This window comes from Poecilia latipinna, unplaced genomic scaffold (genome assembly GCF_001443285.1).
Source record: "Poecilia latipinna isolate Pla-1442-1.1 unplaced genomic scaffold, P_latipinna-1.0 Scaffold3643, whole genome shotgun sequence".
NCBI classification, from domain to species: Eukaryota; Metazoa; Chordata; class Actinopteri; order Cyprinodontiformes; family Poeciliidae; genus Poecilia; species Poecilia latipinna.
The window spans coordinates 1,959-16,491 of NW_015116259.1; the positions used below are offsets into that span (position 1 = coordinate 1,959).

Sequence of the window (14,533 nt, forward strand, 5' to 3'; positions counted from 1 at the left end):
TCTAAATAACTTATTTACTTCCACCTGGTGGTCAAAATAACAGCAGGACTGTGACTGTTTCCTACAGGAGAAATAAAAGATCTCAAGCAAGCATGTCACAGGGATTCTTTAGAGTATTTTTTCTTAGTTATTTTGTCCTGTCAATATTTTTCATCAAGTAAAATCATATTCTTATTGCCATCAGTCTTTATCCAGCTGGACCAAAATTAATCATTGGAACATAACAAGCATTTACCTTTATCTCTTGATGTTTTAGCCTTTTCATTGCTTTCCCAAATCAATCCAGATAAACCAAATATGGCTTAAAAAAATAAATAAATAAAAGAAGTACAAAAAAACTCTTTATTGTCAAAGTGAAAACTGATTTGTACTAAATAATGACAATGAAATAAAACAATGAATCATAAAATAAGTGCTTGTGTAAATACTAACATCACTGCCAATCAGCATTCAGAAGATGGACCTTTGGCTGCAGTCACAACAGCAAGTCTGTGTTGATTGTTCTCAATCAGGGTGTGCATCTGGACTGCAGACTTTCTGCTAAAATATTCAGACTCTGTCAGGTTAGATGAGGATTGTGTAGCCCAGCCACATATTCCCTATGAGACTGTGTTCTGGGCTTTGACTGGGCCAATCCCGAACATCCATTTTGTTATCTTCAAACCTTTTCATGACTTCTTTTTAGTAAAGTAAAAGTCATGAAGTAACTTTTTTTCCTGACTTACATCGACACTAACTCTAGCATATTTAGTATTGATCTCCTGCATATTTTGTATTGTAATATTAGTAGTAATATGTGCAGTATTTACAGATTTTCTGTGGAACGTACCTCCCAACTCTACCAGACTTCTCTGCAGAGCATGTGAAAAATATTGAAAGAAACGTAGCTTAGCTGAAATAAGCACAATTAAGCTTCACACACTACCAACTGGTGTTTGCAAAGCAACACCAGGAGTGCGATTCACTTTTCTGGCCCTGACTGACTCAAGTTCGAAGATAAACAAGATCTTGAATGATACGTTTCGCCCTACTGCTAAGAAGTTTTTTCATTGTGTTTATTAATACGTTTTAAAATATATTCTTTGTTTGCATTACTAAAAAAGGCAGTTGTTTTAGAGCGGTATTGCTTTAGTCACTAACATTCACACCAGTCTTCAGAAGGTAAGTGATCGTGGCACAAAAAATATGAACAAATAATCAAACTGACAGAAAAAAAATGTCAGACGCAATGTCGTGCTGTTCAAATTTTGTAATTATAAAAACAGTTCACATTTTTGAGTCATTCAATAAAAAAAATTAAATTCACAGCTTCCATTAATAACATACTCCACAAAACCAAATTAATATGCAGTTTAACAAAAGGGTTTTATACATTTGTTATTCTGAGCTAGGAGACAGAGAAAAGCACAGATAAAATGATTTACAGATGTAGGTGAAAATAATTGTTTGCCATCAGTTGAAATGTGTGAAGGTCACTCATAACATGAGGATCGAACATCATAACGATACAGATCAGCACAGTGGGTTGGATCTGACATCACAAACAGGAGAATGACAGCAAAGACGTTCAGTACTTTTAAAATTACACCGCTGATTAAAAATTTAAGTGCAAGATATCATGAATAAATTATTTGCATAAATATGTTGATACAAAATAAAGTACAACAGTTAATTTGCAAAGCTGCTTTGGCACGATCGGAGAGTTACAGTACTGAAATAATTAGGTCCAAATGTAAAATGCACTGTGGAATTTACGGTATGTTACCAATGTGAATAATCTTTTTCAGGTCTAACACATCATTCAGTCACCATGCAAAACAATTTCCTTTATGAACTAAAAGATGGATACCTTGGGATTACTCAAACTGGATTTTCATGTGTCTACCTGCCTACTTTTGGGTATTATATTTGATCGACTTTGGTTTCACTTAACCTATTGATGAAGAGTGATCTTTTTGAGTTTTTAAATGAGTGAGGCTGTGTCATATCAAATAACTAGACAGCCAAACACTGAAGCAAAGTCACATCATTCCATTTGGGTTCAGGTACATGAATGCAAATGTTTGCAGTTTGCTACAGATAACTTTTAAAAAATCGCTTGCAACTTTAACATGCTGAATGTTCAAGCTGAATTATTGTGAAGATGTTCTATTATCAGACATTGTCTTATGTTTGGCTAAACACATTTATTTAGAAAGTCACAGGAATCTGAATTTTTACTCATTTGGGTTCAGAAAATATTTTAGTTTTATTTAATTTGTTGCCTAGAAAAATCTTCATCTTGCTACAGAACCAAAAAGATAAGGCTATAGATTAAAAAATATGTAAATTTTTCCCATAACCTTTTAGTTCCTATATCTAAATAAATGCAGTTTACTGAAAGGAATCAGCTGTAGATGACAGTTTTTAAAAAATATATGCATGTTTTCATTTTATTTTAAATAACATCGACCAGCATGTTAATATGCCTGTTAGATTTTGGGTTCATTCTCTTCAGCCCAGACATTCATCTGCCACTGTATTCAGATCCATCAAAGAACCACTATAGGGTAAAGAGTGCCATCTAGTGGGACATTGTCAAATAAACTTAATCACAGAAAGTTACCACCTTTCATCCAGAGGTGTGGTATTAACGTCCCATATCTAACATAAACACATACAGAGCGCTTAAATTCATAGAATTATGCAAAGATAGTCAGGCTGCAGGCGATTCCAAATATTTGTAGCCTGAAGAATAAACCGTAGGCATATTTAGGTATTTCCATCCAGCCTTGGCAAGGCTATTCATACATGTTTTGAGACATGCTGTTCATTGTTAAATCACATATATTCTAACATTTATTACCTTATCACGATAAGCTATTGTTACAAAATATCAATTTGATGTTTGGGAATTTCTGGTGAAGTTTGATTAGTATTTTGTTGAATTTCTTGTTTAAATCCATCTTTTTGCTGTTGGTATTTCTCAACACACCATTGCACAATCTTTTTAAAACATGATTGCACTAAAGAGCACTGTCAACTGGTAAATAGAGCAACGTAGGATATGTTAACACAGCAGGCAGATGTGATCGAATCCGCTTGTTTTGCAAAGATGCGACTTTCATCCGACTTTTTGAAGGCAGTCTTAACTGGAAAGTTCAAATATTTTTACCTCACAAAAAATTATACTTGTGCCACTTCCCTATGTGGAACCATATCGCATACGAACCCGATTGTTTTCAAAGCATCTGCAGTCCAAACAGTCATGTTCACTTTTATGTCATTGATGAATGACAGGCGTCATAATTCTGCATCAGCAGAAGCCAAAATATCATTACCTTTGAATCCAACATCTCCTGTACAGTAGCTTTCAAAGGTATTCATGTGCTTCTCAAGGTGAAAATGCGTTTGTGCTATTCATCTGTGGTGATAATCGACGTGCACATCGACATACATTTGCTATCGAGAGACAGACCTCTTGAGCAGATTTCACAGATTAACTTAAGCAAAGAAACTCGAAGCCAGACATGGACAAAAAAAGGAAGTCATCGCATTGAAAAACCACTAAAATCTCTTCCAATATTTCCAAAAGCGAAAGTGCAAAGACTGACAAAGAAAAACGCTCACAACTACACAACTCGAATTTCTTTTAAGAGAATGACTGATACAAACGTTTGACTGAAGCCACACTGAATTAAAAGGCACATGGCAGCCTGTTGGGAGATTTCCAGAAACCTTCACACTGGAGGAAGACCCGGCTGTGCTCTCCAAGAACTACTTCTTGGAGAGCACACTCCAACAGCATCACTTCACAACAGCAGAGACTCTGTAGAACTGTGCTGTTAGCATTAAGCTAAGTGCTACAAGATAATGTGGTAACACTACCATTGTGATGAGGTTGGAGTTTGAATGAGACCAACATGGCAGCGCTGCCACAGCTGTTTTTATGCTCCACTACCCAGGCTCCCTTGATTCAAATGTTTTATGCATGACCAATACCTTTAGAAAACACTCAGACTCCATCATGCATAACGGGGAGCAAACTGTGTTTTTAATACCTTTTCATATATTGTGGATGGTCTCTCTTAACGAGACCATCCACAATCTAGTTGAATTTTCACATCCTTGAAATTTACTGTTCTCCCTGAAGGCACCCTAAGAGCATGGAAAGCTGAGATCCTTGATTTGCCTCAACAACACATCAATTGCTTCTGATGGATCCTAACCAACAAATATCCCCTGATGTTATCATCCCAAGAATGAAGCAAGGTGATGGCAGACGTTTGCTCTGGGGTTCCTTTGGGACACAGAGTTCATAGCAGAGGGCAGAATTGTCATAATCATTTGTAAAGATTCTTGAAGCTAAATTACCTCAGACTACGAATATAAACCGCTGGGACAAGAGACACTGTAGTGTAATGGTTCAACACACGAGGAGTGACAAACAACAGCGAAAGACAAAAGTTTCCGCCACTCGTGGCAAAACCCAACACATGGGACACAGTAGCGATGACTGCAAGAAAAGTTGAACATTATTATCTTTTTTGTGTCATGTCACAAGCTCATGTGTGCAGGTTCACACATATAAGCTCAAAAATTCCCATGAGCAAATTTTGCCATTAACTTGCCAGGAGAAAGGCAAGTTAATGGTGCCCTAAGCGCCATAGGAGATGAATGGAGAGGGAGTGATGTCATCTCCTTTGTGTCGAGGCCTCAACAGATTCCACACTCAAGACAGAGCTGGAGACAAGGCATGTCCAAGAATGCTCCTGAGTAGTAAGAGTCCATTAAAAGTTCAGAGTTAAACATAACAGATCATCAACAGAATCTTATGTTACCGACCAACTCAATCAGAGTGTGGCAGAATCTGCCAGGAAGACTGGAATCAGTTGTCAATATCCAGATGTGCGCAGTTTCTAGAGACATTTCCAAGATCAGACACTACGAACTAATTTTTTTTTTGTTTGTTTGTTAAACTGTCTAGCAGCCTTCAAAAAGGGACATTTTGCGTTAGCTAACTAGGAAAATGGTAAGAATATGAATTTTGCATTAAAATGTTGAAAGCATAATAGTGGCTCAATACTTCCTCTGATGTAAAGGTCGTTCAGGACTCTGCTTTACTTCTTGTGATAAGAAGAATATTTGGCTACATTTTCACTGGCCTTGAGGTTTCTTACAGCATCTTAAACATGGCTTTATCTGTTCTCAGAAGACCGATTGTATCTTCCAGTCAGTCACTGTAAAACAACAGACAAATAGGAGATTCCTTTTTTTTTTAATTCTTTCAAAACCGCAAAATGTTTCTGTGAAGAGTCTAATCGATCTTTGAAAGATGGTGTCAAGCTGGACATAGTCAAAATGATACACACACCATCGCAGCTGGACTTGAAGTTATTTAGCTGATCAGATTTGAGTTATTTTTAGAGATGAAACGTTAAGAGAAATAACGTTGTGAGGCTTTTGCTGAGTCAAACATACATGTCAGAAACACATGCAGTCAAAGCACGATTTCATTCTAGAAGAGCAGCATGTTAGAAGTGCTACACACCCTGTCTGGGTGTATGTGCATTTGTGCGTGAAGGCATCCTGGGTATTTTTTTTTTTTATCACACAAACAGAGACTCTGTATTTGGAATGGAGGGTCTAAGATGTCATAACCTGGCATGCAGGTTGATAATGACGCCATCTTCTGGCAGGTCTTTGATTGGCAGGTCGCTTGCGTGCTCCGTTCCCTGGTCCGTGCTCTCGCAGCTGGTTTGAGGAGACTCCGGAGGTGGCTGGTAGAGAACGCTGGCTATGAGGAAAAAGATGGTACCCAAAAGCTGAAACCGAATACAAGTGTTAATAACCATCTTTCAGCAAAACAATATCACACACACGACAAAAAACACACCTGCAGCATTTGAGAGATAGATCTCCTGGGTGCTATCTAAGAGCACCACTTTCTTTTTCTCCCAAATCATGACAAATTGAAGTGGACCTTCTTAATCAGAGGGAGTTACACACCAAACATTCCTTAATTTGCATTAATACATGCAGAAGAAGCCATCTTGTGGTACTGCAGAAGCTAACATCCACAGTCTTCCTTATCTCTGCTCTTGGGTTTGCATCCAATGAGTGCCAAGGAAAACGAATGGGGCTTCTGGATTGGCTGGTTTGCGAACGCTAGCCAATGGTTTATTGAGTAGGATTACGTCTCAGAATTTCACCCACAAAAAGGCACAGGTCCACTGTAATGTCTATCATTATCTTCCTTAAAATTATTATTATTTTTTTTATTAAAAGTTTGCCTAAATAATCTATATTTCATTGTAATCAATACAAGCAAGATTCCTTTTGAAAAAAAAAAAAAAAACAAAAAAACATTCACTTGTCAAAACTGAGCTGTCCTCATCTCCTCAAAAGTGTGAACACAATTTGACACAGAGACTCTGCAGCTGCTGTCCTCTCATGTAGAAGCTCACCTGAACTATGATGGCTGATGATCAGCACAGACAAATTGTGCTGGAAATGTAAATCGATTATACAATGGGAGGAATCCCTCCAGGACCATAGTGAGGAACTATTTTTTGTTCTGTGCCACTTGCTTTCATTTTTATCATCTTCAAAGTGAAATGGTGTCTGACTAGGAATATTACCTTGAAGATGATTCCAGCAACAAGTGTGTACTGACTCATGGCTGAGTTGTGATAGATGTAGCAGGAGCCTTGATCACCGCACTGGTCTTGCCACAATAAGCAGGAAATATCAATCACTGAGCCAAATGCAATCGGCCCTGGAATACTCCCTGTATGGAAAGCAGTGGAACAGGAGGAAGGAAGAATTACAGTTGTTTTGGTTGCAATTTTGAGACTTAAAGCATAATCAGAGAAAGACTTGGGCCTACCAAGTGTGCGCACCAATATCCACTGGATGCCAAGAGCAAACGATCTCTGACTATCTGGTACACACCTGTACAGAACAGGGTTGGACAGATATAAAGACAGACTTCAACTCAAAGTCTAGTCCATGGCTGACTGAGTAAAATTCTGCTTTTTGGAAACTCAAATCCAAGGTTGTGACTTTTAGGCTTAAACACTTGTAAACTATTCCCTTGAGTTTACTCCTAACTCGTTTTCTTAAGGGCTCAGCATGGCTGAACTGCTGCTCTCATGATGGTCACATCATTTTCGGATGTTCGCTTTTGCACAGACCCTTCACGGTGCACAAAGGGGTTTACTGCAGCGGGAGGGGTTTCACAGGAGTCAAGCTCCTGTAAATGTTTTACCATGTGTTTAGAGAGGGGACTGTTACAAGTTACCCAGGGGAGGTTTGACAAGCGAGGGCAGGTGACAAAATGACGTAATTTTCAACATGTACCTGCAACAATGAAAATTGATTTCAGCAGTTCGGCTTAACCACACAGAGCCCTTTAGTTTTCTCTAATGCCGCCTGATGCATTTACTACACACACCAGGATTTACACTGCAAGCTCTTTGCTGCCATCTAGTGTCAGAATTATGGCAAACTACATTTGCTTTTTATCTCATTTTCACTCTGATGATCTACATTTGTATTTATTGGCTGTGCTATATATCAAGTAATCCATTTCGACTCAATTTAGCATCTGCTTAACAAAACCATCCTTCTGTTGTCGTGACACATACCTGAGAGTGGCAGTGAGAGCTGGGATGCTACAGAGAAAGGTGAAACAGATGATGACGAAGAGCAAGGAGAGGAAGACTGGCATGTGGTGGCAGGTGCTGCTGCACTTCCCTGTCAGAGCGAAGCCCTCCTCACCCCACGAAACGTTCCCCACCACACAGCCACACCCAGAGTACACCTGAAACACCGACACAGGTATAGTGTTCATCACTGAGCTTTTTTTTTTAACGTTTGAATTTTGAAAATTTATTTATTTTTTTTCAATAAGGTTTTTTCTACATGTCTTTTATAAAAAATAATAAAAATCAGGTTCCTTATTGTTCCTGTGTTTCTCAAAATTAGGCTATGGGCAATTTAGTTAGAAACAAGTAACTGTGGAGTAATATTTTGCTAACTAAATATGACAACTGAGAAGTTCTATGAAAATGTGAAGTTAAATGTGTTGATCTGACTTCACATTTAACTAAATTTAAATAAATAAATTAACATTTGCATTTCCCCATATGTAGATTCTGTGGCAGAGCTTTGTGTTCTGTTTCAAAGAGCTCTCTTGCTCTTGGAAGGATTGCTACATGTCTTTAATAAATATGCAGATTCCTTATTGACCATGTTCCTTGTTCAAAAATGGGTTATGGGTAAATTTGTCAGAAATATGTCACTGTGGAGTACAATTTCTCTGACGTTAGAAAGTCAAAGCAAAACATATAACTTAAAAAATGAACATTGCCGTTTTTCCCCAGGTATAGCTGCTGACGAGCTCTCTTGCACACATTGGAAAGTTACAACTTCTTAGTCTTCTAATTAACTCTGCCACATCTGAATGTCTAAACACAATAGACATTCAGGAACCTGCAGATCATTCTGAACTGCCTCAGCTATCGCCCGGGTCATGTTCTTCCAGTCTTACTGAAGTAAAACAAGCAGTGTGTGCTGTACCTGTCTGCCTGTGGACGGTTGTGTGTGGTTGATGGAGGTGCAGCCGGCGTGGCACGGTGAGTAATACATCACCCCGTCCGCCCCACACACTGGGTTGTACACTTCTCTGGCACAGTTACAAGCTGCATTACAACTCACTGTGAGGTTCATGTCCAGAGAAGAGCTGCAGAGAGAAGCAAAGGAAGAAAGACAAGAAGAGAAAGTCAGTGAGAAACAGGTGGAAGCAGGGGCCCAAAGAAGGAATTTGGTCTGTTTCAATTTGGCTAGCACCACTTTGTTATGTGATGTATTTTTAGCCATTGGCTAGTGGTTAAGAGGAGAATAAATGAGGCGTAGCATCTTAAAATGATGCATACTGGATTCTCTGAACACACTCTGATATTAGCGTAACATCATGTATCAGTATTGACATTTCATGTACACACTTACTGTACTTCTGCTCAAATAGGAGCAGCACTACTTCGACATATTTTGCTTAAACACAAGTAAAAACCAACTATCAATGAAATTACTCCATAGTAAATAAATGTCACAGGTCAACATGCCACTGAATTAAAAGGATTTCCTGTATGTGGGTCTGAAAAAGATATAAATAATAACCCTATGTATCTAATGCTGGCTACATCCTTTAGCTTCTTTAATGAAGTACATTGTTTTACCTGATTTACTTGTTTTGTTATTTTTATATATAATGTCAGACTCACTCAAATAAGCTTGATAAAAATAAACAGTCTTTCTCTAGAAGACTCCGGAAATGTCATTTTAAACTTATAGTTACTTCTCCATTTCATTGTTCTACAGCCTTTGCTTTAAATGCAACAAACTCTGACTCCTCCTCACTTATTCCTTTTGATTGCACCACAACACAGACATCTTTGCTGCTTTACTGGCTGTGACCTTGCTTTCCTTTGAAATTAATGAAACAATAACTCCTTGGGTTACTTCTTATCGGGTTGTTCTTTCATACATGGTGGGCTCTGTTCTCAAAGCTTAATGCATTATTCCTCTTAAACTGAAACACAATAAAGTCAGATTAAACTTTTATATAAGGCATATGGAGAGCTGCTGTTACAACAGATCAACTGATGAACATATTTATGTAGCTTTAATATGTTATTAATTGTTAGATGCAAACTTCACTGTTTTTGGTTAATTGGTCTGCCAATTAGGATTTTGACTGATTTAACATTTTCTTCCAGAGGACAACAAATTCATACAGTACATTTATGTATATTTCTCAAAATTTAAGAAAAGAAGGTGACCCTAACCCTAAAAAGTACTTCATTACAACATAGCACACTATAGGTCATTAACATTTCAGGGATTTATTAATGTAATGAATGAAATGAAATACATGAAATGAAAATAATGAAATTAATTTAGAATGTATGATTATTCAGAATAATGGAGATGGTAGCTTACGAAAACCATCTTGTAATTACATAAAACAGTGATAACAGAGGACAGGTGTAAGGATGCTAAACTTCCAGCTAGAGCCAAGCTGAAGGACATATAGAACTGATTTCAGCCCAATATGGACACCTGGAACAAATCAAAATTCCAGTCTTGTTGCTTTTTACCTACCAGATGTAAAGAGAATAATCCCCACCTGTTTCTGAGTCGCGGTTTCTTGGGTTTGTCATACAGATGTTTGTAGTGGTCCAGTTGGTCCTGCCCCATCAGCCCCAACTGATAAGGGGCCGTGACCCCAGCCATGGGCACGTTGGGGCAGTGGACGAGGAAGATGAAGATGGCGAGCAGACTGACCAGAGCACACATCATGCAGAAGCGTATGATGCCTCTGCAACGCAAGTTCAGCCTCTTCACGATGTAGCCGCCTGTAAAAGTACCACCGCCCCCTGCTGGTACCACCATGTATCCTTAAGAGGCACAGAAAAAAAACATAGACAGAAATAAAAAAAAAATAAATAAAAAAAAACATAGTTCGGCTTAGAGGTAAATTCACTTTTGAATAAAAAAAAACACAGTAAGCTGTGGCATCAACTTATTTTAAAGTTATAGGAAATATTAATGGTCAGTAGTGAGTGCTGACAATTTTGACTGGTCCTTTAAAGGTTTTATCAAAGATATGAAACATTATGAGTATTACAGTATATAGTTAGCTTTTGCCCTAGTTAGGGTTGGACAGGGAGAAAGTGATAGTTCAGATGAGAAGATGTAGACAAAGAAAGAGAAGAAGACAATGAACAGAGTCTCCTTAGAGTGTACAGTGAAACCAGGACCGGGAACAGAGACAAAGGACGAAGTAAAAGAAAGAAACAAAACTGAAAGAAGGCATCAAGTCCACTTTTTGGTAAGAACAGTGCACAGAAATACAATCTGAAATCTGATTCCTGTTTCTCACTGGCTGAGAGACAAAAAAAAAAAGAGAGAGAGAGAGAGAGAGAGAAAAAGAGAGAGAAAGAGAGATAGTGGCACATATTTTAAAACTCTTTCCACATCTTTTTCGCATATTAACTGGCATTTATCCTATAAAAATCCAGCTTTTAAACAAGCAAATGTGTTAGAAGGAAAAAATAAAAAAAAAATGCAATAACCCGATTGCATGGTTATGCACACCTTCAAACTGATACTTTATTGAAGCACCTATTGCTTTCAGTTTTCTTTGGTAAATGCCTGTGAGCATCCAACATTTTGATTGTACCTCATAAAGGTTCCCCTGTGAGGATATCTCTTCTGTGAGATGTTGTTATGAACTCTGGCTACATTTGCCTTGTTGCAGTTGCATTGTTGCCTTGCAGCAAGAATGTCTTGGGTCCTTCCATACAGTTTGCTCCATATGTGCAAACTGTACGGAGATTGGATGTTCTCCCTGTGCATGCGAGGTTTCTACTCTGGATTCCTCTGACAGTCAAAAAACATGATTAGCTATGTTTCCATCCAACTGCTCTGGAAATTTTGAGCACTCTTTTAAAATGCTTCAAAAGAGGAAATGCAAATCAGGCATGTTTCCATTTACTGCGGTGAAGCCAATCAACCAGGCTGTGCAAAACCTTCACTAGATGTTGATGCTACTCATGACTGTAATAAACAAGATGCAGGCATCTTGTTTAAACATCTCGGAAAAAATGGAAAGAGTCCTCTCCGCCAATCTCCAAAGTTTTTGTCACCAGCTGCAAAGTGCTGCTTGGATGTAATATTGGGTAGGATGAAGCTCACAGGGAGTGCTGGATTTTGTGCAATGGCAACAGAAAAAGGTGCCAGGAAAATGTTTGTTGATTGTACATTATCGTCACAGTTTTCGATCACGGTATTGTAATTACATATTTTCCTGATATTGTGCAACTCCAGTACTGAGGAAGACTGAATGCTGGGTCAACATTAAATGGTAGTCTCAGAAGGTTCACTTGTGCAACCAGGATATTGCTGTTTTGCTTTATTGCATTAATTCCAACAACAATAATACATGGGAAAAAGCTAGCACTTTGAAATAGTTGCATTGTACATTACATTACCAAGTTGTCTCTTAAAACTTGGTAATATTTTAAGAGACATTACCACATAAATTGTCTATATGTTAAATGTTCAGCATTTTTTTCCCTCTGCATGACCCTGTAGAAAAAGATTAAATAGATGTTCAGTCCTGTCTGCAACCCTCCTTGCTCGGTCACCTACCGAACAAGGTGGCAGCTTCAGATGCACTGAGACTGAACTGGGACTCCAAGAACTTTGGTCCAAAGGTGGACATGCCTGCGATCAGCGTGGCCTCAGTGGCTCCCGCTAAACACAGGAAGAGGAAAGTAGGGTTCTTCAAGAGAAGCAGCACAGATCTGAAACAAGTTAGAGAAGATCGTCAGTATGTGTATTCTCTTTGTGGGTAAATAAGCCTGAGCTTTATTTTTTTTAATTAAAACAGTCCGCAGTAATCTCCCCAGGGTGTAGACAGATAATCACTGCACTGGACCTAAAGATAAATAATCACGTTACGTAATGTTTTGGGTAATCCTCGCAAATCCCGAAAGAGACTCGGTCAGAGATGACGTCATTCTACGGGCTTATAGTAAGCACTGTTGTAACCTAAAGAGTCAGAAGTGTCACTCACCTGCGACGCTCTGCTCTAATGACTGCTATGTTTCAGCTAGTTGCAACATTTTGATAAGAACCTACTCATTCTTACATAAATGTTTGGAGTTTATATGTAGGACTGATAAACTTTCACACAGATTTGTCATTTACTTGAGAAAATATTAGAGTGTGAAGTACATCTTTCAAACTGTAATAATTCAAACAGTTTCCACCTGCAGTAAAAGGAACCTGTCACTATCAATCTCTTATTTCAGGGGTTTATGCATCAGGACTAAACAAAAGAGATCTTGTTTTTAGAAGGTGCTGGGAGTGTTTCGAACCTTAAATGCACAAAAATGCATAACATTTCAAAACTGTTATGTATTAAACATATCATAAATGAGGGGAAAAAAAGCCATGGGAAGAAAAACAAAGCGTAACCTGGCAACAGAGGGAGAGTAACATCAGCATGATCAAAAGAAGTTAAAACATACATGCTTACATACAACATACAGCAATGGGCTTATAAAATAATATGTAGGCGAAAATGCAATTTCCAAAGACAGATTAGTCACAAGTGGAAAAAATTACTTTAAGAAAGTCTACTTATTTTATTTTTATCTATTTAATTTTTCTGTGGGATCTATAAAGTATTTTTAGATTTGAATTTGAAAGCCTGCAGACTCCACAGGAATGAATGGGTCACCAACAATTCACCAGTTCAGGGATTGCAATGCTCAGAAAATATATGGTTCCATCTTAAACTATCAGCCCCAGTTAGAATGTGAGATGTTAAAGTTCATGACATTTAGAAAAAGACCAAACAAGCTTGCATTTTAAAATAGTGCTCAAAATGGCAGGAGAACATGAGGTTTGGGAAGTGGCCATGTTTGGACAAAACCAAACATCATATTAATACAAACACTTTGTGCCGATTGTCAAGCCTGGTTGGGATTTCAGGATTTGGGGTTGTTTTGTACTCATAATGTCTGCAGCCTTTTTTAATTGAATTGACCATGAATTCCTCTGCATACCAGCATTTATTCTAGATTCAAATGGTCTGTAAGTCTGTCTGTCTGGCAGCCAAAACATTTCCGAAACCAGGTAGTATAAGAGGACAAGAATCCCAAACACCAAAAACAATGCTTAGCTAAAAATTATTACTCTAAACTTTATAACTTCAGACTTTTAAGTCCCTTTGGGACAATAGATGTAACACTTTTATTGATCAGAAATCATATAGTCACACTAGGAAGTGAGATAACATCTACCAATAGCAATCATTATTTATGCTGAGAGTCTTCATTGTGTCATGTGGCCATCTTTTCTGAAACCAAAACATTTTCTAATGCAGGATAAAAAGCTAAAAGCTGTCAGGTTCCCACACATGATTTGAAGATTACGCCAAAAAAGTCTGCTGTATCCAAATCAGACCCCTGCTTTAATTAGACCCCTACCTTGGCATGTCTTTGACTGATTTTCCAAACTGAGGGTCAGAGGCTGTATTGTGGCTTCCATCTTTCAGCTGGTGGGCCTCAGACACCCGCCCCGCCACATGCTCCTGGGAGCCTGCGTGGAACCAGAACGAGTCATATTAGGCTATGATTGATATTTTTGCCTTCCCAAACCATGTCATAATACAGCGCGAGATGTAGAGTTTCCGTTTAGGATACTAAAGCCGGAGTAGGAGTGATGAAGCAGTGGGTATGAGTAGTACCTGGCAGTTGTTGTGGGTAGCCAAGGATGGGGAAAGCTACCAGTAAAGCAGCTGCTCCTCCTGCCAGGAAGCCAATCCACCAAGCCCCAACCCAGTGTGGGTTTTCTGGAGTCATCTCCGTTCTGTAGCAAATAAAATGTTACTTACCATTTGACTGTGACCATGTTAACAGCTAGATGCCAAACTTCAAGTTTGTCTTACACAAGTATTGTTTTATACAAAATTATA

The 14,533-nt window shown here is 38.3% G+C and overlaps 1 protein-coding gene across 4 annotated transcripts in view; it reads right to left on the reverse strand.

Annotated features, from left to right (window-relative positions):
* Window positions 1-1,234: 1,234 nt before the first annotated feature.
* slco4a1 (solute carrier organic anion transporter family, member 4A1) overlaps window positions 1,235-14,533 on the reverse strand; it is a 31,871-nt gene continuing 18,572 nt past the window's right edge. For all 4 annotated transcript variants that reach the window (XM_015024414.1, XM_015024415.1, XM_015024417.1 and 1 more), the window contains exons 4-12: window positions 14,306-14,427; window positions 14,046-14,157; window positions 12,199-12,353; window positions 10,172-10,442; window positions 8,563-8,725; window positions 7,629-7,804; window positions 6,869-6,933; window positions 6,621-6,769; window positions 1,235-5,804 (exon numbers count right to left, since the gene is read on the reverse strand). In XM_015024414.1, coding sequence (XP_014879900.1) covers window positions 5,634-5,804; window positions 6,621-6,769; window positions 6,869-6,933; window positions 7,629-7,804; window positions 8,563-8,725; window positions 10,172-10,442; window positions 12,199-12,353; window positions 14,046-14,157; window positions 14,306-14,427 — 1,384 coding nt within the window. In that variant the 3' untranslated portion in view covers window positions 1,235-5,633. The remainder of the gene's footprint in view (window positions 5,805-6,620; window positions 6,770-6,868; window positions 6,934-7,628; window positions 7,805-8,562; window positions 8,726-10,171; window positions 10,443-12,198; window positions 12,354-14,045; window positions 14,158-14,305; window positions 14,428-14,533) is intronic.